The sequence below is a fragment of the Lontra canadensis genome, unplaced genomic scaffold (assembly GCF_010015895.1).
Source record: "Lontra canadensis isolate GAN:19392208 unplaced genomic scaffold, GSC_riverotter_1.0 scaffold58, whole genome shotgun sequence".
NCBI lineage: Eukaryota > Metazoa > Chordata > Mammalia > Carnivora > Mustelidae > Lontra > Lontra canadensis.
In genome coordinates this window covers 10,335,337-10,363,174 of record NW_022631052.1, presented here as the reverse complement: position 1 = coordinate 10,363,174, position 27,838 = coordinate 10,335,337, and the positions used below count along the sequence as shown (strand labels likewise).

Sequence of the window (27,838 nt, the reverse complement as noted above, 5' to 3'; positions counted from 1 at the left end):
GGGGAAGCAGGCTCCCCGCTGAGCAGAGAGCCCAATGTGGGGCTTGATCCCAGGACTCTGGGATTATGACCCGAGCTGAAGGCAGAGGCTTTAACCCACTGAGCCACCCAGGTGCCCCCATACATAAATTAAAAAAAAAAAAAAAGAAAAAATAAAAAGAATCTTAGGTTGTGGTATCTCAAATGGGTGGTTTCCCTCACTCCCCATAATGGTTTTCATAAAAGAATTGAAAGTTTACCCGTGGCCCTTTAAACCGAGGTCAGCAAACTAAATTTGGACCATTGCCTGTTTATATAAAGTTTTATTGGAAAATAACTATGGCCATGAGTTTGTTTATTTATTTATTGGCTGTGGCTGCTTTTACACTGCTACAATGGCATTGTTCAGTAATAGACCAGCTGCTCAGCAAAGCTGTAAATACTAATTGACTTATTTATAGAAAAAGTTTTCTGACCTTTATTTAAAACTATTCACATAATGCATTTTGAGGAATTAGTTGCTGTTTAGTTTTATATCCAAGATTTCCATTAAAATACCTTTCAGAATAAAATTAAATTCCAGATTTTTTGTTTTACTAATTCAAGTGAATGATTCATTCAAATAGATTTTTTTTTAAAGATTTATTTGTTTGTTTGTATTTTTTTAAAGATTTTATTTATTTGTCAGAGAGAGATCCCAAATAGGCAGAGAGGCAGGCAGAGAGAGAGAGAGTGGGGAAACAGGCTCCCTGCTGAGCAGAGAGCCCGATGCGGGGCTCGATCATGACCTGAGCCGAAGGCAGAGGCTTTAACCCACTGAGCTACCCAGGCGCCCCAGATTTATTTATTTGTTAGCATGCACATAAGCAGGGTGAGTGGCCAGCAGAGGCTCCCTGCTGAGCAAGGAGCCCGATGTGAGTGAGACACTATCCCGGGACCCTGGGATCATGACTTGAGCCAAAGGCAGACGTTTAACCAACTGAGCTACCCAGGCGTCCCTCAAATAGATTTCCAAATCTAGGATTTTATTTTGTTGCTACTGGGGAACCTGGTGATACAAACTTAAGTTGATATTTTTCTGTATCTTTTTTTTTTAAGATTTTATTTATTTATTTGATACAGAGAGAGATCACAGTAGGCAGAGAGGCAGGGAGAGGGGGAAGCTGAGCCCCGATGAGGGGCTCGATCCAGGACTCTGAGATCATGACCTGAGTTGAAGGCCGAGGCTTAACCCACTGAGCCACCCAGGCACCCTTTTCTATATCTTTTTTAATCAGCAGGTCTCTATTTAAACCGTAAGTATTTGATAAATTGGTCCTTTTATCAAATTTAAGTATTAATTTACCACCTATCGGTGCCTTTTTAGAATCCTGGAGTGTATAGTTACTTACTTACTTTTATTTTCTCTGACAGCAAAAATATGGCAATATTATGTAATAAAACTGGGAGCATTATTACCTAGAAAAATTAAAATGAAGTATTTTTAAATTTTCATTTAGTAAAAATTGGCCTACGTCATCCAGATGCTGTAGTGGAAACAAGTTCTTTATCCAGTGTTACTCCTCCTGATGTTTGGTACAAAACATCCATTTCTGAAGAAACCATTGATAATGGCTGGTTGTCAGCGTTACAGCTGGAGGCAATTACTTATGCAGCCCAGGTAAGCAGTATTTCATAATTACATACAATATATTTATCTTTTAATCCTTGTCCATATAATATAGTTGCTTTAACATAAAGGCAATTTTCCTTGAATGAAAAACTTGTGCTTATGATTTTACAAAAGTTTCATTTGTTAGAAAATTATTTATTTTCTTATTTTAGAGAGAGAGCATGTGTGAGCAGGGGGAGAAGCAGAGGGAGAGGGATAACCAGACTCTGTGCTGAGTGTGGAGCCCAATGCAGGGCCTGATCCCATGAACCCAAGATGATGACCTAAGCTGAAATCAAGAGTTGGACGCCCAACCAGCTGAGCCACCCAGGTGCCCCTCGTGTGTTAAAAAATTAAAGGGGTAGCATGGATGCAGGGGGTTCACTTTTACTGGAAATGAAAAATGTTATAACCTTTTTGGAATTCACTGGGGATGTGTATTAAAAATGTGGGGTGCCTGGGTAGCTCAGTTGGTTAAGTGTCAGACTCTCGATTTCCGCTCGGGTCATGATCTCAGGCTCTGTCCTAGGTGTGGAGCCTGCTTAAGATTCTCTCTGTCCTCTCCCCAAACCCAGCTCTTGTGCATGTGCTTCCTCTCTCTTTTAAAATAAATAAAAATAAAATTACATATATCCTATTATGCCTGGCTGGCTCAGTCGATAGAGCATGACTCTTGATCTTGGGGTCGTGAGTTCTAGCCTTGCATTGAACGTAGAGCTTGCTTGAAAAAAAAATTACATATGTCCTTTGACCTAACAATTCCATTATTGGGAGTCTATCCAATACAACTATTAGGTTAAGAATATATACATTAAGGAGATGGATGGATGACTGTTTGTTGCAGCTCTTTTAATCCTGGTTCCTGAATGCTAAAAAGGACCTAAAAATCCCATACCCTGGTGGCTATTTGAATGAACTGTGGTATTATTGTATGGGTATTGTACTGACTTTCAAAACCATGAATTAGTTATGCCAGTTTTCTTGAGAGGATTTCTTCTGCACTCCATTTCTGTAAAATAAGCAACAGCCGAACAGCTAACCGTCCTCCATATTTATGTGTGATTGTTTGTATTTGACTATGCAGGCATTGAAAGAGACACAGAAGAATGCTAACTGGGGCACCTGGGGGGCTCCGTGGGTTACAGCCTCTGCCTTCGGCTCAGGTCATGATCCCAGGGTCCTGGGATCCAGCCTCACATCGGGCTCTCTGCTCAGTGGGGAGCTACTTCCCCCTCTCTCTGCCTGCCTCTCTGCCTGCTTGTGATCTCTGTCTGTCAAATAAATATATAAAATCCTAAAAAAAAAAAAAAGAAGAAGAAGAAGAATGCTAACCAATTTGTTAACTCCAGTAACTTCAGTTACCTGGTGCATGTGATTGTAGCCAGAAAGAATACATAGTAAATATTAAGAAGGAATCCATACTGAGCTAAACTTTGTGCAGTTTATATACACATAGATCACATTAATATATTCCTACAACAGTGTTTGAAAGATGGATCATCCCAGTCTCTAAAGGAGTAGCTTAGTTATCAGCTTTCTCTTTTTCAGCAACATGAAACATTCCTACCTAATGGAGATCGTGCTGGCTTCTTGATAGGTGATGGTGCTGGTGTGGGGAAAGGAAGGACAATAGCGGGAATTATCTATGAAAATTACTTGTTGAGTAGAAAAAGAGCATTATGGTAAGTGCCAAAGACTGTCTGTGGAAGCTTCTTTTGTGAATAGTTACTCCAGCATGTAAGATGGGTTTTAATGAGCAGGTGTATTTTTTTTTTTTAAATGTCAAGCCCTGTTTTTATTTATCCTGAATATTGCTAGATTGATGGAATTTGCATTTAATTACTTTTTTTTTCTTTTTTATGTGGCAGGTTCAGTGTTTCAAATGATTTAAAGTATGATGCTGAAAGAGATTTGAGGGATATTGGAGCAAAAAACATTTTGGTTCATTCATTAAACAAGGTATGAAAGTTTTCTATTTGGTTAGTCATTCAGTAAATATTGACTCGTCTATGAGATGGGAATAACAGTTTCTACTTTGTAGAGTTGTGAGGATTAAGTGAATTATTTTACAGAAGACATTAGTGAGTGTTAGTTGTTCTTGGTTTGTGGGTTCCTGTGCATCAAGTACTGTGCTAGGTACGGTTGTATAGTGGCAAACAAAATGGGCCTTGTCTCTGTCATCATGGAGTTCTCAGTTTTTGGTGCTCTTTTTGTCTTTGTTTCCGAGGTAACCTTACATGGCTGAAACTCGTACCTGTGAGTAACAGGGTATAGCATAGTAAAGCTGTGTGGACAGGTACTCGCAGCACATAGAGAGTTTTTGAGGCTTGGAGATTGATTTGGAAAAACCCACTGGATTTTTGTATCTGTACCTGTGTTCATGTTAAAACAATTCTGTCCGGTGGAAGAAAATGTGTCCCAACTATCTAAAGCATACTATAATATGATAGTAATCTTAATGTTCATTTGGCAAATCATTACTGACCTCCTGTGTACCAAGAGCCGGAGTAGTACATTAGGCAGACTTCCTGCAGGTAGGTACCTCCCTGTTAGCCTTTTGAAAATAGGTAAATGTAAATCTACTTCCATGTGAGCCCTAGGTTGGTTCAGTGTTGCCCTGCTCATCATTGGCTTTTTTGGGTGGGTATCTGTGTGGATTTGTAGGTAAAGTACTGTGTCTTGAATGATTCCTCACAACTCAAAACTAAAAACATGTGACTGGCATCTAGAAATATTTTTGATTTTTTTTTTTTTTTAGTCCGCACAATTGAAGAAGGGTATATTAATTACTAATCATGGTTCTTTATATATGCCTTAGAATTTAATTATCATGACTTGCCATACAGTAAGTGCATAATAAATATTTTATAGAGTGAATATTGTGACTTTTTTTTCTTGGAGTGAGGGTTTGGTTTGTAATCTTTTCTTTCTTTTTTTTTTTTTTTAAAGATTTTACTTATTTATTTGTCAGAGAGAGAGAGGGAGAGAGAGCGAGCACAGGCAGAATGGCAGGCAGAGGCAGAGGGAGAAGCAGGCTCCCTGATGAGCAAGGAGCCCAATGTGGGACTCGATCCCAGGACGCTGGGATCATGACCTGAGCCGAAGGCAGCTGCTTAACCAACTGAGCCACCCAGGCATCCCTGTAATCTTTTCTTGTTGATAGAAGTTTTTGAGGTACACGTGGGTGGTTCAGTCAGTTGAGCATCTGCCTTTGTCTCAGGTTATGATCCCAGGGTTCTGGTACTGAGCCCCTCATCAAGCTCCCTGCTCAGTGGGGAGTCTGCTTCTCCCTCTCCCTCTGTCCTTACCCTCCCCATGCATGCTCGCTCACTCTCTTTCTCAAAACGAATAAAATCTTTAAAAAAAAAAATGTTTTTTGAGACTTTGATGAAAACTAGATCGTTGTAACATGAAGTTGTATATATGTGTGTGTATATATGTGTGGGTGTATGCACGTATGTGTGTGTGTATACATATGTAGAAGTTTTGTGTGTGGGGTCTTAGGGGCTCTTTTGACTTCCCTAAAACACATGATGGACCCACCAATTTCCTCCTATAGACGTTTGAGTGGGATAGATTCTTCGGAGAAAAAAGTGTATATGTTAAATTCTTCTTTTTTTCTTTTTTAGTTTAAATATGGAAAAATTTCTTCCAAACATAATGGGAGCGTCAAAAAGGGTGTCATTTTTGCTACCTATTCTTCCCTTATTGGTGAAAGTCAGTCTGGCGGTAAATATAAAACTAGATTAAAACAACTTCTGCATTGGTGCGGTGATGACTTCGATGGAGTGGTATCCTTTACAACAAATGTTTTTGTATTTTTTAAATGACCAAAAGTGAATGTAAAAATAAACATTGGGGCACCTGGGTGTCTCAGTGGGTTAAGCCTCTGCCTTCGGCCCAGGTCATGATCTTGGGGTCCTGGGATCGAGCCCCACATCAGTCTCTCTGCATGGCGGGGAACCTGCTTCCCCCTCTCCCTCTGCCTGCCTCTCTGCCTACTTGTGATCTCTCTCTGTCGAGTAAATAAATAAAATCTTTCAAAAACAAACAAACATACACAAACAAACATACATTTAAAACTACATCCTGAGGGATGCCTGGGTGGCCCAGTTGTTTAAGCCACTGACTTCGGCTCAGGTCATGATCCTGGAGTTCCGGGATCAAGTCCCACATCAGGCTCTCAGTTCCTCGGGTATCTGCTTCTCCCTCTGACCTTCTCCCCGCTCTTGCTTGCTCTCTCTCAAATAAATAAAATCTTAAAAAACAACAACAACAAAACAACTACATCCGGAGATTAACTGAAATTGCCTGGATGATAGCTTTAATGACTTCCCAATGTCCAAGGGAGATTCTGTTTTGTAGCTGTCATGTAAGAGGCCGATATTTAAGCTCCTGGTTTAGGAAAATGTTAACAGATGTGGGAAGTGATGAATACTGTATTCCGCTTTTGGGGATTCATACTGCATATTCACGTAGTAAAGCACCTGAGAAGACTAAGGGGAAGAAACTGTGAACTTAGTGATTTCCAAACCTATTTGCCCGTAGCACACCTTTCACTGTTATGCATGAAGAATGTTTTTCAAATGGTAATTAAATTAGTCACCGATTATACTTCTAGTTAGAGAATTTGCCAAAATTATCTGTGTGGTGGACATACTTTGCCACAGTGGAGTCTTTTCTTACATTCTAATTAAGAAATATCTGGTCAGTATAAATAAGCAAAATAATTTGGTTGCCTCTCGGACTTGAGAGGGAGGGGTGATGTCAAGGAGAGGCACATAGAGGGCTTCATTTATGTTTCTTACCTTAAAAAGAAAACCGTCTCAGGCAAATAACAGTAAAATGTTAAGGTTTAACAAAACACCAGATGATGAAAAAAAAAACCAAACACCGGATGATGGGTATGTTGGTGTTATTTTAAAAAGTTAATGCTCAGGGGTTTATTATCCACAGCATCTCTCCCCTTCCTGATTGTCTTGAATTTGACCCCACCAAATTCTACCACCCCAGAAATTTGGGATTTTTCCCAAGGCTTTCAAATAAACCTTAAGTTTTCCTTAAGGATTAGCGATACTTGCTACTGTGATATGTTCCTTAATTCTTTCTATACAGATAGTGTTTGATGAATGTCATAAAGCAAAAAACTTATGTCCTGTTGGTTCTTCAAAGCCAACCAAGACAGGCTTAGCAGTTCTAGAGCTTCAGAACAAATTGCCAAAGGCCAGAGTTGTTTATGCTAGTGCCACTGGTGAGTTGTTATTTTATTTGAAAGATATGTGTGGGTTATTTTTTCAGCTATAAAATGTTTTGTTTCTGAATTTTTCAGGTGCTTCTGAACCACGAAACATGGCCTATATGAACCGTCTTGGAATATGGGGTGAGGGAACTCCATTTAGAGAATTCAGTGATTTTATCCAAGCAGTAGAACGGAGGTAAAGCAATTTACAGTATACATTGTCTGTATACATTGTCTTTTCTCAGTTGCAGTCTAAAAGAGGTGTTACTGCTAAAACCTTTTTCCACTTATATTAAAGCCCTACTATATTTAATGATAGTTACTGTGTGTTTTAATTTTATTCAGAGGTGTTGGTGCCATGGAAATTGTTGCTATGGATATGAAGCTTAGAGGAATGTACATTGCTCGACAGCTGAGCTTTACTGGAGTGACCTTCAAAATTGAGGAAGTTCTTCTTTCTCAGAGCTATGTGAAAATGTATAACAAAGCAGTCAAGCTGGTGAGAAGTTTTTTCTTAATTCCTAGTATTTTTAATGTCTCTCACCTCACAAGTATATATTTTGCTATAAAACAACAGATAAGGCGCTAGATGCCCATTTTCCTAATTTCCTAAGCTTTCTCTTTTGTTAAAGTAATTTATTTTAAAAAAGCCATTTGTAATGGGTCATGTGGCTGGCCGAGTCAGGATGGTGTGCAATTCTTGATCCTTGGGGTTGTCAGTTCGAGCCCCGTGTTGGGTATAAAAATCACTTAAGCCTTAAACTTTTTTCCAAAAAAATGTTTAAGTTGCATAATTCTGTTTGTTTATTTATTTATTTAAGATTTTATTTATTTGACAGAAGGAGACATAACAAGAGAGGGAACACAAGCAGGGGGAATGGAGGAGGGAGAAGCAGGCTCCCTGCTAAGCAGGGAGCCCAGTGGGGCTTGATTCCAGGACCGGGGGATCATAACTTGAGCTAAAGGCAGATGCTTAACTGACTGAGCCACCCAGGCACCCCTAAGTTGCATAATTTTAAAAATTACAATGTAACTATTCCCTGCAATGACTCTAGTAGCTGATAAGAATTTAGAGGCACCTCTGTGATCATCCTGAAAAACATTTGTTTAGAGATGGCCAAGTTACTAAAGATGGTTCATTAAATTAGTATTAGTCTTGTACTTAACAGTATTTTGCTTGAATCAGTCATTTTTTAAAAATCACATGCATAGATGAAATGTCTAAAATGTGGATTTTCCCTCTTCAGTGGGTCATTGCCAGAGAGAGATTTCAGCAAGCCGCAGATCTGATTGATGCTGAGCAACGCATGAAGAAATCCATGTGGGGTCAGTTCTGGTCTGCGCACCAGAGATTTTTCAAATACTTGTGCATAGCATCCAAAGTTAAAAGGGTTGTGCAACTAGCTCGAGAAGAAATCAAGAATGGAAAAGTAAGTTGAAGAACACACTGAGAGATTTGGTCTTTGGTTATGTTTCCTAATCTTCTGGGTGTTCAGGCTTTCTGCTTGTAAAGCCTGTTCTTTCTGAGAATTAAGGTATTAACATAGTAAGACTTTAAAATTTACTATTTTTAAAAATAATAAAAGCGGTGCCTATTTATAAATAATTTAGATAGTTCAAAAAGTATATAAAAAAGTAAATCACACTAACTTGGCCATCCTCAGATACAACTACAGCTGACGTGTGGGTATAGATTACCATACAGCTTTTTTTCTTTTTAGCAATATAGATATATCTGTTTAAATCACAAAGAACTGAATGTCCAGGATGTAATCCTATTTCCTAGCTAAGCTTTTTACACATAGCATGCCTCAGATATATGTATAATAAATAAATGAGCACACACGTAATAATGGGTCATTCTTGTTTGAAATCCTTTTTTTTCTTAGCTAAATATTTAAAATATATCCTAAGAAACCACATGCATAGTTTTATTTTAATTTTATTTTTCTCTCCAGTGTGTTGTAATTGGTCTGCAATCAACAGGCGAAGCTAGAACATTAGAAGCCTTGGAAGAGGGTGGAGGAGAATTAAATGATTTCGTTTCAACTGCCAAGTAATGTTTTTAGTTTTGAGTTTTTATTTAGATTAGTTTGAATGTTGGCATTTCCTGGAGGCAGAAGTTTTGATTCATCTGTATCATCATTAAAGTTTTTCTGATCTTAGGTTCCATTCTACGCTTGTTCATCACAATATATCCATTGGAAAACTGTAACACAGAAGTACTCGATTGTTAAGCATTTTGACGATACTGTGCCCAGTATTTACACTAATGGAAGGGTGTGATTTTTGTGTTGTAGATCTCAGAAATCTGTGACAGCCTAGAATAGTTTGAGTTTTAGTTTCAGCTTTGCGTGTTTGAAATTATCATTATTCAGAGGAGCAATACGAGCAATGGTTCTCTGTAGTTATCTATAGTATTAAAATTGCAGACAGTCATGAGAATTTTAAAAAGATGATTTAGGCATTGTTTTTCAATTTCTTTGCCTACCCTGCCAATTTTAACTCTAATCGTAAAATTAGCAAAATACCCTTTGCCCTGCTATACTATTTCTTGTGTTAGGAAATATATTCGAGTGGCTCCTTCCTTTTAAGATGGTTGTAATTCAGAACTTCTTCCAAAAGCAAAACGTGCACCTCCTAATCTTTCTCTATACTTGTGTGCCTGTTACTACATTGTTTAAAGTGATAGGAACTAGTCACGTGTGCCTATCAATGGCAAGTCCAAAATTGAGATACCCTGTGAGTACAAAATGACAAGACTTTAAAAAAAGTAATGTTTTACATCTCACTGATTGCATGTTGATTTGATACTAGTCTGTGTCCTGAAATCTATTACTAAAAAAGTGTTTCGGGCGCCTGCGTAGCTTACTCAGTTAAGTGTCTTCCTCCAGCTCAGGTCATGATCCCAGGGTCCTGAGATTGAGTGTGCATCAGGCGCGCTCTGTCAAATAAATAAAATCCTTAAAAAATTTCTTTTTCTCCTGTTTTAACTTTTTTTTTTTTTTTTTTTTTAAGGAATTTAGAGAGAGACACAGTGAGAAAAGGAACATAATAAGCAGGGGGAGTGAGAGAGGGAGAAGTAAGCTTCCAGCCGAGCAGTGAGCCCTAAGCAGGGCTAGATCCCAGGACTCTGGGATCATGACCTGAGCCAAAGGCAAACACCTAATGACAAGCCACGCAGGCGCCCATTTACTTCACTTTTTAATGTAACTACTGGAAAATGTAAAACTTGCATAATTGGCTGGGCTTGAACTATATTTCAATTCAACAGCCTTAGCCTAGAATATTAAATTATTTCAGCTGGATTATTAATATTTTGTAGTATTAAAGTATATTTATTTTTAAGAAACATGTTTTAAAGTATATATATATGTTTTAATTTTATTTATTTATTTGAGAGAGCAAGTGTGAGCACTCATGGGGAGAGGAACAGAGGGAGAGAACTTTAGGCTGACTCCCTGCTGAGCATGGAGGCTGGCAGGGGGCTTGACCCCACAACCCATGAGATCATGACCTGAGCCAAAACCAAGAGTTGGATGATCAGCTGTGCTACCCAAGCACCCCTTCAGACTTTACAGATAATAATTATTTTGCAGACTGAACCTCTAATTACCACTTTTTCTCTCGTGTAAACAGAGGAGTGTTGCAGTCACTTATTGAAAAACACTTCCCAGCTCCAGACCGGAAGAAACTTTATAGTTTGCTAGGAATTGATTTGACAGCTCCAAGTAACAATAGTTCTCCAAGAGATAGTCCTTGTAAAGAAAATAAAGTAAAGAAGCGGAAAGGTGGGTTCTTTTCTTTAAATGATGTTGAAAATAGTATAAATGTGAGCATTTTGAGGAGCAATATTTGGGGATTGAGCTGCCTTCCTTTTAAATTGGCACGTGGTTGCATACTTTCGCTGTCACTTACGTGGTTTTAAATGCACAAGTGACAGTTTGGTGCTAGGCACTGTCTTCAGCACTGCCCTTCTGTTATTTCATTTAACCCATAAGGGATCCATATGAAAATAGATCTTTTTTTTTTTTTTCTAGACAGAGGACAAAAAGGCATGACAAGATTAAAAGGTTAAGGAATCTCCCCACGTTTACACAGCTAATGGGCAATCTATGGAAAACAAAATCTGGGCATTACTGTTGTCAGAGCTGCGTATGCATATATACATACTGTGTTTTTATAGTTTTTTTAAAGAGGCATTTGTAGTTATTGTTAGAAATATACTCAGTGCTTATTGGATGTTTTATCATATGCCAACTTCGAATTCTGTTTAGATTCCTAGTAAACTGTTCGGCTTTCAGAAGTTAACTTCTCAGGCTGTCATTAAGACGGTGATCATCTCTGTAGCAACAACTGTCTGATGCTGGGTGTGTTCCAAACACAAGTGGCTGACAGTGTAACCTTAGTTCATCTGTTCTAAGAAGGACAGTTTTTTACATTTTTAACATGCTTGAAAGTGGATTGATGGTTATAATTGACAGTATTTTTTAATTGTAGTGGCAAAAAAAGTAATGCTGTGTTTTAGAATTAGTGACATCTTAAAATGGTCACGTGGTCATGTTTATCTTTCCTGAATTATGTACTTTTTACCATCTCTCTCATTAATAAGTAAACTTTTAATGGTTTGTTCCAGATGTCTATGTCTTTTTCTTTTTTTTTCTTTTTTGCTTTTTTTTAGATGAGGAAGAGAACACATGAGCATGAGTGGTAGGGAGGGGCAGGGAGGGTAGGGAGGTGGAGAGAGAGAGAATCTTAAGCTGGCTCCATACATGGAACCCAACTTAGGGCTGGATACCACCACCCTGAGATCATTGACCTAAGCCAAAACCCAAGAGTCAGACACTTAAATCAACCGACTGAGCCACCCAGGCATCTCCCATATATCTTTCCTGAGTACTCAATAAAATAAAATCAGCACCTAGTCTGACTTTTTACAAATGAAGTTTAATAGAGTTATTTAATTATTAGGCCTCTGCTCTCAACCTGATTCACAATTAAACTGTGAAAATGCTGGAGATTCTCTGTTATCTCTGTTGTCCTAAATTTATTTTGAAACATGTACACTTAAAGGTAGTCTTGAATTTATATTTACGTGTCTAATTTTTTCTTAATAATTGAACATAACATGATTTCTTAAGGAAATCTAAAAGGTTAACATTTACTTATGAAATTTATATACTTAAAGTTTTTCCTGTATGTTTCTCACTTTAAAAGCTCGTGAACTAAAAGTAGTTTCCTAGATCTTTAGAAGAGTGTGTTTGGGCTGACTGTCTTATTTTGGGTTTGAGGGTAGGTGAAGAAATAACTCGAGAAGCCAAGAAAGCGCGGAAAGTAGGTGGCCTTACTGGTAGTAGTTCCGATGATAGTGGAAGTGAATCGGACGTATCTGATCATGAAGAAAGTGACTATGAGAGCTCGAAAAACATGAGCTCCGGAGACGACGATGATTTCAACCCATTCAGAGATGAGTCTAGTGAGGATGATGAAGATGGTAAGTACGTCAGTACTTAATTAAATGTTAATGAAAGGTTATTTCTGTGTGTTTGAAACAGGATATTGTATTAAAACCTGTTTTTTCAGGGCACCTTGGGTGGCTCAGTCGGTTAAGCATCTACCTTTGGTTCAGGTCATAATTTCAGGGTCCTGGGGTCAAGTCCCGCATCAGGCCCTGCTCCATGGCGGGCCTGCTTCTCCCTCTCCCTCCGCTCGCCGCTCCCCCGCTTATGCATACACTCTCTCTCAAATAAATAAAATCTTTATTTATTTTTAAAGATTTGTTTATGTATATATTTCACAGAGACAGCGAGAGAGGGAACATAAGCAAGGGAGAGTGAGAGAGGGAGAAGCTGGCTTCCTTCTGAGCAGGGAGCCCGATGCAGGGCTTGATCCCAGGATCCTGGGATCATGACCTGAGCCAAAGGCAGCCACTTAATGACAGCCACCCATCCAGGTGCCCCATAAATAAGATTTTTTTAAATAAATAAATAAATAAAACCTGTTTTTTTTCCCCCAGTGCAGTACAAACCATTGCACAGAATCTAATCTTTGCTTAGTGGAGAACTCCCCGAGCTTGTTTGTCTTTTGGTAGTTCAGCTCATTTGTGTGAGATAGTGGCCTAAGTTTTATGCAGTGATTTTATTTATCTTCTTGAAGACTATTTATTTGACAGAGAGAGATAGCGAGAGAGGGAACACAAGCAGGGGGAGCGGGAGAGAGCCCAATGTGGGGCTTGATCCCAGGATCCCAGGATCATGACCCGAGCTGAAGGCAGCCGTTTCAACGACTGAGCCAACCAGGCGCCCCTATTATTATTAACAGTAGTAGTAGTGGTGGTGGTAGTAGTAGTAGTAGTAGATTTTTATTTATCCAGAGATGAGAGAGAGAGAGAGTTGGAGGAGCAGAGGGAGAGGTACACGCAGACTCTGCACCTGGTGTGGAGCCCTATGTGGGGCTCGATCTCACCACCCTGATATCGCAACCTGAGCCAAAACCAAGAGTTGGACACTCAACCGACTCAGTCGCCCAGCCACCCAATCATTTGTACAGTGATTTTTAACCTCATACTATGGAATTTTATCTGACAGTGTATTGGATATACTGGATCGCTGAAGTTGGTGATGATTTTTAAGTTACCAGTTAATACAAAAAATTCAAGGGTTGTTTCCTTTGAAGATTCTGCTGCTTTTACAGATGATTTGACACATATCTTTCCTTAACTTTCAGATCCCTGGTTAATCAGAAAAGATCACAAGAAAAACAAAGATAAAAAAAAAAAGAAAAGTATAGATCCAGATTCTATTCAAAGTGCCTTATTAGCATCAGGTCTTGGATCAAAACGACCTAGTTTTTCATCTACACCAGTAATTTTGCCTGCTCCTAACAGTGCACCAGGTATCTGTGGGGAAGCTTGGTTTGTCTGTTGAGATGTACTTTCAAACAAAACATACTTAAACTTTGTAATGATTTTTAACAATTGTACTTTATCTAGCTAACAGTAACACCAACAGTAACAGTAGCCTTATAACAAGTCAGGACGCTGTGGAAAGGGCCCAACAGATGAAGAAAGACCTACTTGATAAACTAGAGAAATTAGCAGAAGACCTCCCTCCTAATACCCTGGATGAACTTATTGATGAACTTGGTGGCCCTGAGAATGTTGCTGAGGTAAATATGACCAGATCAGGGCTGTCTTGGTCCCTTTTTTTGGTCAACTCCAAACCCTATTGAATGAGTGATATTTTGAATATCATCACATAATTGTCTAATTTTCTCTTAGATTTTAGAACCTTTGATCAGTTTGTCATCCCAGAGTCAGGAATTCTTATCCTTAGTATCTGTGTGTTTATTCAGCACACTGATCTGTTATTGTACCTGTCATGCAGCCTTTGTGATTGTTGCCACGTATCTGCTTTCTTTGCGGGAATTTCAACTTTTCAAAACCAGAAACTGTTGCGACATTCTCTCCGGGACACTGCCTAGTGCAGCACAGGTGGCACTGTGTGTCGGCTTCATCATCCCCTTCTCTCTCCCACCAAGTTTCTCTAATGCAGGGGTCCTGTGCTTCCTGTATCTTCATCAGGTACCTTAACTGTAAGTGACACTGTTTGGCTTTGCAGATGACTGGTCGCAAAGGGCGGGTTGTAAGCAACGATGACGGAAGCATATCTTACGAGTCGAGATCTGAACTTGATGTCCCTGTAGAAATACTAAATATCACAGAAAAACAAAGATTTATGGATGGAGACAAGGTATGTTTTTCTGGAATGCTTTTCTTTCTTTCTTGTATTTTAAAAAGATTTTACTTACTTATTTGAAAGAAAGAGCACAGAGAGGGGAGGGTCAGAGGAAGAAGCAGACTCTGCACTGAGCAGGGCGATATAGGACTTGATCCTGGGACTCCAGGATCTTGACCTGAGCCAAAAGCAGTCGCTCAACCACTGAGCCACCCAAGGCACCCTCTGGGATGCTTTTTCATGAAAAATACAATGTCTGTATATTTAAGTGAATATTTAGGGTTTTTTTTCTTTTAAAAGAAATTAAGTGTGGGGGCGCCTGGGTGGCTCAGTCATTAAGCATTTGCCTCTAGCTCAGGTCATGATCCCAGGGTGCTGGAATCGAGCCCTGTGTCAGGCTCCCTGCCTGGGGGAAAGTCTCCTTCTCCCTCTGCCATTCTCCCTGCTTGTGTTCCCTCCCTCGCTATCTCTCTGTTTGTCAAATAAATAAACAAAATTTTAAAAAAGAAGAAGAAATTAAGTGTGTTGAATGTTATTATTCTTTCATTTTTAGTAGTTGCACATAATCACTGAATATTTATACATTTTCATTATTTTTTCACAAATTGAATGCAATAAAGTATTGTGTACAGAATTAGATGTGGCTCTTAATTTGGAGGCTTTTTAATTTAAAAAAAATTTTTTTAAAGATTTTATTTATTTATTTGACAGACAGAGATCACAAGTAGGCAGAGAGGCAGGCAGAGAGCGAAAGATAGGGGGAAGCAGGCTTACTGCTGAGCAGAGAGCCCAATGCAGGGCTTGTTCCCAGGACCTTGGGATCATGACCTGAGCTGAAAGCAGAGGCTTTAACCCACTAAGCCACCCAGGCGCCCCTAAAAAAATGTTTTTTAAAGATTTTATTTACCCATTTGATAGCATAAGCAAGGAGAGAGCTGGCAGAGGGAGAAGGAGAGCTGAGCAAGGAGCCCAATGCGGGGCTTGATCCCAGGACACTAGGATAATGACCCGAGCCAAAGGCAGACGCTTAACTAACTGAGCCACCCAGGCACGCTATAATTTTTTTTTTTTTTTTTTTAAGATTTTATTTATTTGTCAGAGAGAGCACAAGCAGGGAATGAGGCAGAGGGAGAGGCAGGCTGTCTGCTGAGCAAGGAGCCCGATGTTGGAACTTGATCCCAGGACCGTGGGATCATGACCTGCGCCAAAGGCAGAAGCTTAACCATTGAGCCACCCAGGTGTCCCAGCTTTTTAAATTTTTAGTCAGAATATTAAAATACTGTATTTCCCTAGGTCATTTTAGTGGCATAACATCTAATGCAACTCTCCAATGTCAGTCTGATTTTGACTCTAGAAATATATTTAAGCATACTCAGATTACTAGTGTCCTTTGGTTTTGCTGATTTTCTTATTGCTATGACATGTCTCACTACAATGTTCATTCTGAATGATGTGTAGATTGTCTTTCATTCCTCGCCACTCTAGACACCTTGGTTGCCACCAGAGGTTCTTTGTTTACTGAATCAGTAAACATCAGTCAATTTTGAGATTCTTAGGCTAGTTCTTCCCCATCATCTACTTGAAATTTCCATAAGCGGTTGCTGATGAGATAGCTAAAAAATAGGTAGGAATACCACTTAAACTTAATTCCTTAATTTATTTTAATTTTTTTTTAAAGATTTTATTTACTTATTTGACAGAGATCACAAGTAGGCAGAGAGGCAGGCAGAGGGGTGGGGGGAAGCAGGCTTACTGCTGAGCAGAGAGCCCGATGTGGGGTTCGATCCCAGGACCCTGGGATCGTGACCTGAGCCAAAGGCAGAGGCCCTAACCCACTGAGCCACCCAGGTGCCCCCTTAATTCCTTAATTTAAATGGTAGAATAAAATCTGTTTTACCACTTTTTTCTTTATATTTTAATGAGGCTTTCTGCAGCTAAAAAAGGAGAAGATAGTTACTATCAAAGTTGTCTTTATTCTTTTTTTAAAGATTTTTGTTTATTTGAGAGGGAGACAGAGCATGAGCAGGGTGGAGGGGGAGAAGGAGAAGGACAAACAGACTCCCCACTGAGCATAGGGTCAGGTTTGGGGCTCAGTCTCAGGACCCTGAGATCATGACCTGATCCATAGACGCTTAACCAACTGAGTCACATAGATTCCCCCAAAGTTATCTTTTATAAATATATTCAAATAGCTTATGTTACATTTTTTTTTTAATTGATTTACTTTAGGGAATTAGAGTACATGCACGAGAACTGGAGGGAGGGGAAAGGGGGATGGAATCTCCACTGAGCATGGAGCCCAGCGCTGGGCTTGCTCTCATGACCAGGAGATCATGACCTGAATCGCAATCAAGAGTTTGGATACTTAACTGACTAAGCCACCTAGGCTTTCATCATGTTACACATTCTAAAGATTGTAGGTAGAGGTATTAATCAGTTGTGTTACATACTTTGTTTTATGAATTTATGCCCATGTGCATTACACTTATATTAGTTGGAATTAGTTTTAGTTGTTAAGTGACAGAAAATCCAAAATCGTATTGACTTAAAGAAGGTAGAAGGTAATTTCTTCCATGTGTTAAGTTCGAGTAGGTGGACCAGGGCTGTTATGGCTCCTTAAAGATAATGCCGCTCCTGTCTTAGTCCTTTAACGTGTGAGGCTCCATTTTTAGGTTACCTGTTTCACTTCCAGTCATTATACCTCTGTCTTTCATCTGGCAGAGAGGACGCGAATGAAGAGAAGGGCATGTCCTTGACTTCTAAGGACATTTCTTAAATGTTCATACCACCTACACCCTACTGGGGTGTGCCTACAATTAGCTGCAGGGGAAAGTGAGAAATGTCATGATTCTGGACAGCCATGTACCTGCCTAAACTTGAGAGGAGGTGGTTATAATTTAGGAAAAAGGGGAGAATAGGTATTGGTGAGCCACTAGTACTCTAAGAACTTTATTTAGGGCACTTGCCTACTTGTCTTTGTGCAAAGGTGATTATTTTTCCCCCTTATATTTGGTACAGAATATTGCTATTATCTCAGAAGCTGCCAGCTCGGGTATTTCATTACAAGCAGATCGGAGAGCTAAAAATCAAAGGCGAAGAGTTCATATGACTTTGGAATTACCCTGGAGTGCTGATAGAGCAATTCAGCAATTTGGTAAGTTCCTACAAGTGAATTTCACTTAATAGATAGCTAGGAATCATTGGGGAAATGTTTACATATCAAAACCTATATTTAACGTTCAGTATCTTAAAACAGGACACGTGGATTTTGGAGCTGTTTGTGTATTACATTTAAAATTATAGAATACGTGAAGCCGTTTCTTATCTATTTTAAGAAATGTAAAAGATCTGTGCTAGATTTCTTGCAGTTTCTGGCATTATATCTCATAACAGTGTTCCTCAGGAGTTTCCTCCATTATCAATCTTCAGGATATATGTGGTCTGTGTCAGAGCATCTGCCACCTCATGTCCTTTTTAGCCTTTGGTGGCTTTACTGAAGGCATATTTCTCTTCCCTTGTCTTACATGTTTATGTCCTGATGTGACCTGATGATTTAAAAAAACCAACAGCTTAGGGGCTCCTGGACAGCTACGTTGGTTCAGTGTCCGACCCTTGATTTTGGCTCAGGTCTTGATCTCCAGCTCATGGGATTGAGCCCTGCATCAGGCTCTGCTCAGCAGGGCGTCTAGTTGAGAGTCTCTTTTCCTCTGCCTGCCCTCCCCAGCGATGTGTGCATTCTCTGTCTCTCTAAAATAAAATCTTTTTAACAAACCATTTTTTTTTTTTTGGAAGAATCCAGAGCAGCTGTGCTTCAGCACCATTGTGGTTAACCCAAGTGGGGCAGAAGTAATAATATGTTTATCATTGAACAGTTCTGTAGCAGTTTGTGTTCTTTAAGGAGGAGTATTCTGAATATGGATGTTTTTCAAGTCAGTTTTTTTATTTTATACCTTTGGGAGAGTTACAGAAATTGTTTTGTACATTATATGTGTCCCTGTGTGTGTGTGTGTGTGTATGTATGTATGTGTATATATATACCTTTTTTTTTTTTTTTTTTTTTTAAGATTTTACTTACTTATTTGATAGTGAGCATCAGTAGGGAGGAGGGGGAGAGGGAGAAGCTGGCTGCCCCGGAGCAGGGAGCCCAATGCAGGACTCGATCCCAGGACCCTGGGAATGTGACCTGAGCCGAAGGCAGACCCGTAACCAACTGAGCCACCCAGGTGTCCATATATTCTTTAATTTTTCCTCGTAAGGGTTTCTGAATACCAGCTTAGTATTAAAATGCTAGGAATAGATCTCAGAATACTCTGTATCTAGTGAACACAGTATTTTTAATGTCGTTACAGGACGAACTCATAGATCAAACCAAGTTACTGCTCCCGAGTATGTGTTTCTGATTTCTGAATTGGCAGGGGAACAAAGATTTGCTTCTATTGTTGCCAAAAGACTTGAGAGCTTGGTAAGTTCTTGGGTTGTGTAGTTGTGTGTAAAAGATGGTGAATACAGCCTGTCTTCTGTGCCTTGATTGGAAATTTTATGTCTTGATAGGGAGCACTTACACATGGTGACAGAAGAGCAACAGAATCTAGAGATCTGAGCAGGTTCAATTTTGATAATAAGGTACATTTCAGCTTTCATTATGTCTGAGATTTTGTGGTAGTGTGTGATGTCTGTGGTGAACAAAAAGGGAAAGTGGTTACTGTTTAAAACGTTAAACTGTCCCTTATGGTTTCACTGTAAAATGATAACGTCCTATAAAATTTTTACTTACCAGATCTTTGATGATCAGCTCTGCAGTAGAATCCTGTTTTCATTTCTGTTAGAAATAAGAATATAATAAATACTTCTGAATGAATCAAGTATGAATTTCCAGAAATGAAATTATTTACTGGACGCCTGTCGTGTGCATAGGTGTGAACAGTTTCGTATATAACATTTATATAAAAAGATAATTGAGTCCTACTCGTTTTGAACCGTTGCTACCATAATAGTTTTTATCGTGTTCAGTTGGTCATGTGATTGAAATGTATCCAAATGCTGTAACTGGTTAAATTTGTTTGTTTTCTTATTGCAGTATGGAAGAAATGCTTTAGAAATTGTCATGAAATCCATTGTCAACCTAGATTCTCCTATGGTATCACCACCTCCAGACTACCCTGGAGAATTCTTTAAAGGTAACTTTAAAAAATAATCACAAGAGGAAAATGAGTACTAAGTAGGCCCTAAAACCTTTTCTGACATGTGCTGCTGTTTTCAATCTCTTTGGACATAAATTATATAAAAATTTAGAAATTAAAGATTAATAGACACCTAAGTTGGCTTCTTATAATCAGATTATTAACTTTCATTCACACCAAGTATTTTGTGCTCTTGACAGTTCATTGCATGTTAATACTAGATTAGTAGAAGAAAGTGGTTTAATTTAAAGCTACTATGCCAGACAGCTTTTAAATTTAATTTTAAAGTATGTTGGTAAATAATCTTTGGAGGTTGGCATAGGGTGTAGATTAAAAAATATTGGCTGTGTATTCATAGTTAAAACTGTGTGATGGATACGTTTATATGGTTCATAGAATGTTCTCTTTACACTTACATGTTTTTGGACATTTATGTATTAAGGAAAAGTCCAGCATAATGCTATAGAAACTCTTTGATTTATCTCTGTAATTGGTAGAATATATTTTGCCCATAAATATAAGTAGTCTAGATGGTTTTGATTTTTGATTTTTTATTTTATAATTCAGGAAGCTATGAAAATATTTTGGAAAATATGTAGATGTAGGATATTTGAAATATCATCATTGTAGAGTTAGGACTTTTCACTAAAAAGTCCTTCCCAATTGGAAACCAGTATTTAGTATTGATACAAGCCATATTGACATACTGTCAAGGAGGTTTATCACTGATGGCATAGTAACAAAGCAAATAAACAATAGACTTTTTTTTCCCTTTTTCTTCCATTCTCTTTCCTCTCCTTCCCATAACTTTGGGATCGTGACCTGAGCTGAAGGCAGAGGCTTAACCTACACTGAGCCACCCAGGCGCCCAGATTTTTTTTAACAGTTGCATAATATTCTGCAGCTGGCTTATACAACAGGTTTTTTTGTGAGTGGTGTTTTTTGTTTGTTTGTTTGTTTGTTTGTTTGTTTAAATCATTCCCTTATTGGTATTCAAGTGGTTTTCAATTTTTTGCACCATCACAAACAGTGCTGAAGTTATACAGCTATCCTAAATAGATTTTCTCACATAAGACTGGTTTCTAAAAGGAGGATTTTTGGTTACACAGTTGCCACCTGCAGAATCTAAACAGTTTTATGCATGTAGCAGAGTACTAGCTGATTTATTAAATGTGTAAATAGGATATGTTAATGCTTCCTATTGACCCTGTTCTCTTAACGCCCTTATTCTGTAAGTCTGGGTTGGAACCTGAACATCAGTATTAAAGAAGCCCATAGACTGTCTTCTTAGTGACATAATTCAGAACATGTTAACTGTTACACATACTGCTTATCTTCTGCCTCAGCTTGTCAGTGCTGATAATATGTGGGAGGAAGACAAGATTAATAGCTTATTTACACAATTATTTAATCAGCTAGTCTGTGTGTTCAAAATTGTTTATATTCTGTAGATGACAAGTGTATAACCGAAGATTTCTACAGCCAAAGACTGCTATTAGAAAGATGAGATCTTTTTGGGGTGCCTGGGTGGCTCAGTCATTAAGCGTCTGCCTTCAGCTCGGGTCATGATCCCAGGGTCCTGGGATCGAGCCCAACATCAGGCCTCCTGCTCAGCGGGAAGCATTCTTCTGCCTCTCCACTCCCCCTGCTTGTATTCCCTCTCTGGCTGGCTGTCTCTGTCAAATACATAAATAAAATCTTTAAAAAAGAGAGAGAGAGATGAGATCTTTTAATGAGCTCATATAGTGTGAAGTTTGAGTACTGTAGGATTTTGGAGTGCCTAAAAGACCTTTGGGGACTGTGTGTTCCATTTAATTCAGCTAATAGGAACTATGAAAAATGCCTTAGGTTGTGTTTTAAGGCTAGAACTTGTGGTCTAGTTCGGGGCACCTGAGCGGCTCAGTCGGTTAAGCATCTGAAAAAAGAACTTGATCTAGTTTGATTAGTCGAGTAACAGATCATTGAGTCACTTGGGTTATAAGGTTTTTTAATTTTCTGACAGATGTTCGACAAGGACTAATAGGAGTTGGCCTGATAAATGTAGAAGATCGTTCGGGTATTCTTACTCTAGATAAAGGTAAGAGTATGAGTTTTGTATATGGACATAAAACAGAACTATTGCTCTATCATTACAGACCATTTTCTTTATGCCTTTTTCAACTTGAAGGGGAAGCTTCAAGTTTGTAGTTCTCAGTCCCTCCTTCTGGATTGCTCATAAAGCACTCTCAGTGGTTTTTGCTACTGTGGTTGTTCAAAAGAGATTAAACCTTTATTCTGTCTACAGAGTAGCAGTTCTCAACCCAGGTTGCATATATATCAGCTGTGAAGCTTTTAAAAAATACTGAAGACCGTGCTGTTGAGCTTCACAGACTTAGCGGCACTTAGAATTTTCTACAAGCCAGGATTTCATGTTGGAGAACGAACATTCTCATGTGCTAAATTGTGTTCATATTTTCAGTAAGTGAATTTTGATGATGCACAAATTGAGTAAGACAACCATCTTTGGAGCATGTATGTGGTCGTGCTGATTGCTAGAGGTAGAAATGGTCAAATTATAGCTCTCTTCTGAGAGCCATGCAAGGTTGTGGGTGTGAGGTAAGACCATGGAGGAGGAAGTGAGACTTGGTCTAAGCTTAGATGAATAAATGTTTTGTTTTGTTTTTATTTTACTTCCAGGGGCAAGTGCATTATAATTGCCATTCAGATGCATTAAATCTTTCATACAATCTTGTCCTTGCAGATTATAACAACATAGGAAAATTCTTAAATAGAATTTTGGGCATGGAAGTGCATCAGCAGAATGCGTTATTTCAGTATTTTGCAGACACACTTACAGCAGTTGTTCAAAATGCCAAAAAAAATGGAAGATATGATATGGGAATTTTAGGTAAGTAGAGAAATTTTGAATATGTCCTGTGTATTCCTAATAAAATGTTTTTTTTCCATTTACGTGTTGCTTTTTCTTGTTCAAGATCTTGGTTCTGGTGATGAAAAAGTGAGGAAAAGTGATGTTAAGAAGTTTCTGACTCCGGGATATTCCACCTCTGGTCATGTAGAGTTATATACTGTAAGTTTGGAAACGTGCATGTTTAAGTGTAACCTCCTGTGATTGGCACTCACAGAAGTGAGTGTGATTTAAGTTGTATTATTTCTTTTACAGATTAGTGTGGAGAGGGGAATGTCTTGGGAGGAAGCTACCAAGATTTGGGCTGAGCTGACAGGACCAGATGATGGCTTTTACTTGTCATTGCAAGTAAGACTCATGTCCTTGCCATGTTAACTGTTCAGATACGTAATGCGTTGTAGCTGCCAGCACTGCAGTTATCTATCCCCTTTGTGGCGGCTTTCTGATTGTATTTCGCTTTTCTCTGTTTTGATCATTTTTCATTATAACTGAGTTTGTCCTTCTACAGACGTTTTGAATTATTACATATTCTTAGTTAATCGGATCTTTTTATTTCATGGTGCAGTGACCTCTAAGCCTCCATAAAGGACTGCATATTTAGTTCTGTAGACCTCTAGTAAGCTTTATATCTGAAAGATTCACTTCTTAGTTATTAGTGTAAATAATTCCTTAGGATTTGAGGGTAGAGCTCAGGATGAGGGAAGTGTAAATACGTATATGTGTACATACCCATACATTTATATGTAGACACACGCACACCCACAGATAAGTACGTGAGGATATATAATCATCCAGAGTCAGGGTACGGTATCTTGAATTTTCCTGTTAAAGACTGTGGAGTTTTTATGTCATTATTTTCTGATATTAATCTGTGTGCTTATTTCTTCTACAGTAATAATCTTTATTCTCCATGGCACACGGGATGATAAAAGATTATGGATAATATACCCCAATATTCTTGAAAATAATTTCGGGAAAAAAGCATTAGCTTTTTTTGCTTTTGCTTCTCCCCATTCTCCCATTCCATTAAAACACATTTGTACTATTTCTGCATTGTCAGCATATGGACTTCTATACTATGCTTTTCTTTTAATACTTAACTCTTAGTTCTAAAGGTAATTAAATTTAATGCTCACCTCTCACTAGTCCTTAGATTGCTGTCTCTGATCATTTTATGGGCAGACTGTCCTGTAGTAGCATCCTCAAGAAGGGTTTATTGGGAGTGTTACTTCCTCAGGTGGTTTGTTTTTAGGTTTCTCTGTCAGAGAGAGACACAGAGCATGCATGCGTGTGCCTGCCTGCGCTCAGGCAGTTGGAGAGAGAATCTCAAGCAGATTCCATGCTGATCAGGGAGCCTAATATGGGGCCAGATCCCAGGACCCTGAGATCATGACTTGAGCTGAAGGCAGAGGCTTAACTGGCTAAGCCGCCCAGGTGCCCCAGTGCTTCATTTTTGTGACTAAATAATGTTCCGTTGTATGTATGTAGCACATTTTGTTTTTTATTTGCCAAATTTTTGGAGAGGCCAACTGTAAATGAGGTCCAGGTTCTAGATGGGACTGCGTGAAAGAGACTACATATGGTCATGCCAGAGGCAGTGCGAGACCATAGTTATGCTATCTAGAGCAGGTGTCCCCAAACTTCTTTAGGATCAGATAGTAAATACTTTAGGTTTTGTAGGCTATGTGTAGTTTCTACTAACTATTCTTTTTTATTGTTTTTTTGTTTTTTCTTCCTTTTCCCTACCCTTCCTTCCTTGGTTTCTCCCTTCCTTCCACTGTTTTAAGCTTATTAGCCTCAGGCCCAGTTTGGTCACAGACCTGATTTTACTGGTACCTGATCCAAGAGCAAAGCTGTCAAACTGAATCTGGCTCCTAATTAAGTGGTTTTTGAAAATCTTATTGAGGGCGCCTGCGTGGCTCTGTAGCTTGAGTGTCTCACTCTTGATTTCAGCTCAGGTGATGACCGCAGGGTCGTGAGATGGAGTCCCACCGGGCTTTGTGCTCAGTGCAGAGTCTGGTTGAGATTCTCTCCCTCTGGCCCTCCCCTTGGCCCTCCCCCAGCTCCTGTGCGCTCCTGTGCATGCACTCTCTATCTAAAATAAGTAAATAACATCTTTTGAAAAAAAGAAAATCTTAGTGAGATATTTCTAGATTCACATGAGGTTTTGAGAAGTGATACAGAGAACTTCCTTGTACACCAGTTTCACCAATGGTAACATTTTACAAAACTATAACATGATATCAAAACCAGCATCGTATCACTATTACATAATTCACCGCATTTTATTCAGATTTCTCCCTTAGATGGGATTTTGATAGGTACAGATTTTAGGGTCTTGGTTTTTGGCTTTTCATTCCAAACTGTTGCCAGAATTTACACACTGGTAGATTTTGAGGTAGTGCTGATCCACATCTTCCTTTGAGTGGAAGGGTGTGGTGATACTGGTCCTTTGTTACTTCCTGCATGGCAGCAGGTGATTGGATGTGCGGAGAGGCAGACTTAGAAGGGGCATCAATCCAGGAAGGTGCAGGTGTTTGAAACTCCACAAAAGTAAGCAGACATGCGGGACGCCTGGGTGGCTCAGTGGGTTAAGCCTCTGCCTTTGGCCCAGGTCATGCTCTCAGGGTCCTGGGATGGAGCCCCACATCGAGCTTGCTCAGCGGGGAGCCTGCTTCCCCCTCTCTCTGTTCCTGCCTCTGTGCCTACTTGTGATCTCTCTCTCTCCCTGTCAGATAAATAAAATATTTTTAAAAAATAAGCAGACATGCTTTACAATGTTTACCATGTGTTAACATTAGGAAAACCAAGTAGGAATTAACTTTTATTTCCACTGTAGTGTGATGATTTATTTTGTGATTATAATGAAATAATTTGACACTATAGAGACAGATGGAACTTTTATTTTATTTTATTTATTTATTTATTTATTTATTTTTTTAAAGATTTTATTTATTTATTTGACAGATAGAGATCACAAGTAGGCAGAGAGGCAGGCAGAGAGAGAGAGAGGAGGAAGCAGGCTCCCTGCCGAGCAGAGAGCCCGATATGGGGCTCGATCCCAAGACCCTGGGATCATGACCTGAGCCGAAGGCAGAGGCTTTAACCCACTGAGCCACCCAGGCGCCCCCAGATGGAACTTTTATATGCTTTAAACATGGTCCTCTAAGTATAATAATTTTATTAAGTGTTTCTTTTTTTTTTTTTTTAAGATTTTATTTATTTATTTGACAGAGATCACAAGTAGGCAGAGAGGCAGGCATAGAGGAGGAAGCAGGTTCCCTGCTGAGCAGAGAGCCCAATGTGGGGCTCGATCCCAGGACTCTGGGATCATAACCCGAGCCGAAGGCAGAGGCTTCAGCCCACTGAGCCACCCAGGCGCCCTTTATTGAATGTTTCACATCAACTGATAAAACATGTAAAATGTGATTTTTACCTTAAGCATTGTTTTATAGACTTTGTAGTAATTATATAATGTTTCAAATCATTTGAACAAGTAAACAGTAAAGGATCTTTAATATCCATGAAGAGAAAAGTAAAATACTGTTTTTTTCTTTTATCGGTGTAAGAATTATCTTTTTTTTTTTTTTTTTTTTTTTTAAGATATTTATTTATTTATTTATTTATTTGACAGAAAGCAGGACAGGGAGCACAAGCAGGGGGAGTGGGAGAATCAGGCTTCCCACTGAGCAGGGAGCCCAATGTGTGGCTCGATCACAGGACCCTGAGATCATGACCTGAGCTGCAGGCAGACACTTAGTGACTGAGCCACCCAGGCATCCCAAGAATTATCCTAATATAAAAAACAGCTCAGTGAGCAATTTGTTTTGTAGAAGAGCTGGCAAAGTATCTTTACTTTAAAACTTTTCTTTTTCCTTCAGTTTTGCTCCAGAGATTATTGCTTGGAAATTGTTCGCCATTAGAGGAGATAAGGATTTTCTAATGCTAATTTTCCTTTAATTTAATGGGCCTTTTAATAACTCCTTCCTCTTAGCATTTCTGCCATAAGTCCAACTCTTTTAAAAAATTAAAAATATATGTAAGTTCCATCATTTGTCTGATGCATCCATTTCTTCCACTTCTACATACGTATTTATGATTATTTGCTCAACATTTTGGCTTTTTCCTGTCATAGCTTTACTGTTTACAAATCATGTGACCTCTCATTTCACTCTTAATGGCAGCAATGGGGAGAAACAGCCATGTTGGGTTAGTAGATGAGTGCAGGGAACCATGGGTGATCAAAATCATCTTGGAGGTTATGTTTCATTGTAACTTCAAGGAGAGGAACTTTTTTTTTTTTTTTAAAGATTTTATTTATTAATTTGACAGACAGATCACAAGTAGGCAGAGAAGCAGGCAGAGAGAGAGGAGGAAGCAGGCTCCCTGCCAAGCAGAGAGCCCGATGTGGGGCTCGATCCTAGGACCCAGGGATCATGACCTGAGCCGAAAGCAGAGGCTCAACCCACTGAGCCACCCAGGCGCCCCTATTTTTTTTTTTTTTAAGATACTTATTTATTTGTCTGAGCGAGAAAGGGCACACGCAGAGAAAGTGGCAGGTAGAGGGAGAGGCAGGCTCCCCACCTAGCAGACAACCTGATGTGGGACTTGATCCCAGGGCCCTAGAATCCCGACCTGAGCTGAAGGCAGATGCTTAACCAACTGAGCCACCCAGGCATCCCGAGAGAAACACTTTTTTTTTTTTAAGATTTTATTTATTTATTTGTCAGAGAGAGAGAGGGAGAGAGAGCGAGCACAGGTAGACAGAATGGCAGGCAGAGGCAGAGGGAGAAGCAGGCTCCCTGACGAGCAAGGAGCCCGATGTGGGATTCGATCCCAGGACCCTGGGATCATGACCTGAGCCTAAGGCAGCTGCTTAACCAACTGAGCCACCCAGGCTTCCCGAGAAACACTTTTTAACAATGTTTTATTATGAAAAATTTTAAACATAGAGTTAGAAGTAAAAGGATTTTCCTACAAAGACTCTGCCCCACTATCTAGACTCCCCACTCATGGATGTCTAAGGCAAGAACATGGACTAGAATAAGCACAGTTACCTCCACTGGACACTAGTGCTTAAAGCTTTATTCAAAACAGTCTTCCAAGGAGTATCTTGGCCCTCAACGTATGTGTTCAGCATACCCCACAT

At 39.2% G+C, this 27,838-nt stretch overlaps 1 protein-coding gene across 3 annotated transcripts in view; it reads left to right on the top strand.

Annotated features, from left to right (window-relative positions):
• Positions 1-27,838, top strand: part of SBNO1 (strawberry notch homolog 1) — a 54,858-nt gene that overhangs the window by 21,737 nt on the left and 5,283 nt on the right. For all 3 annotated transcript variants that reach the window (XM_032876436.1, XM_032876437.1, XM_032876435.1), the window contains exons 7-28: positions 1,478-1,638; positions 3,178-3,311; positions 3,498-3,588; positions 5,259-5,420; positions 6,745-6,880; positions 6,959-7,064; positions 7,214-7,367; positions 8,116-8,298; positions 8,827-8,924; positions 10,508-10,659; positions 12,165-12,362; positions 13,595-13,762; positions 13,860-14,035; positions 14,488-14,619; positions 17,623-17,758; positions 18,954-19,066; positions 19,156-19,227; positions 19,682-19,781; positions 21,787-21,861; positions 22,525-22,671; positions 22,757-22,851; positions 22,945-23,037. In XM_032876436.1, coding sequence (XP_032732327.1) covers positions 1,478-1,638; positions 3,178-3,311; positions 3,498-3,588; positions 5,259-5,420; positions 6,745-6,880; positions 6,959-7,064; positions 7,214-7,367; positions 8,116-8,298; positions 8,827-8,924; positions 10,508-10,659; positions 12,165-12,362; positions 13,595-13,762; positions 13,860-14,035; positions 14,488-14,619; positions 17,623-17,758; positions 18,954-19,066; positions 19,156-19,227; positions 19,682-19,781; positions 21,787-21,861; positions 22,525-22,671; positions 22,757-22,851; positions 22,945-23,037 — 2,882 coding nt within the window. The remainder of the gene's footprint in view (positions 1-1,477; positions 1,639-3,177; positions 3,312-3,497; positions 3,589-5,258; positions 5,421-6,744; positions 6,881-6,958; positions 7,065-7,213; positions 7,368-8,115; positions 8,299-8,826; positions 8,925-10,507; positions 10,660-12,164; positions 12,363-13,594; positions 13,763-13,859; positions 14,036-14,487; positions 14,620-17,622; positions 17,759-18,953; positions 19,067-19,155; positions 19,228-19,681; positions 19,782-21,786; positions 21,862-22,524; positions 22,672-22,756; positions 22,852-22,944; positions 23,038-27,838) is intronic.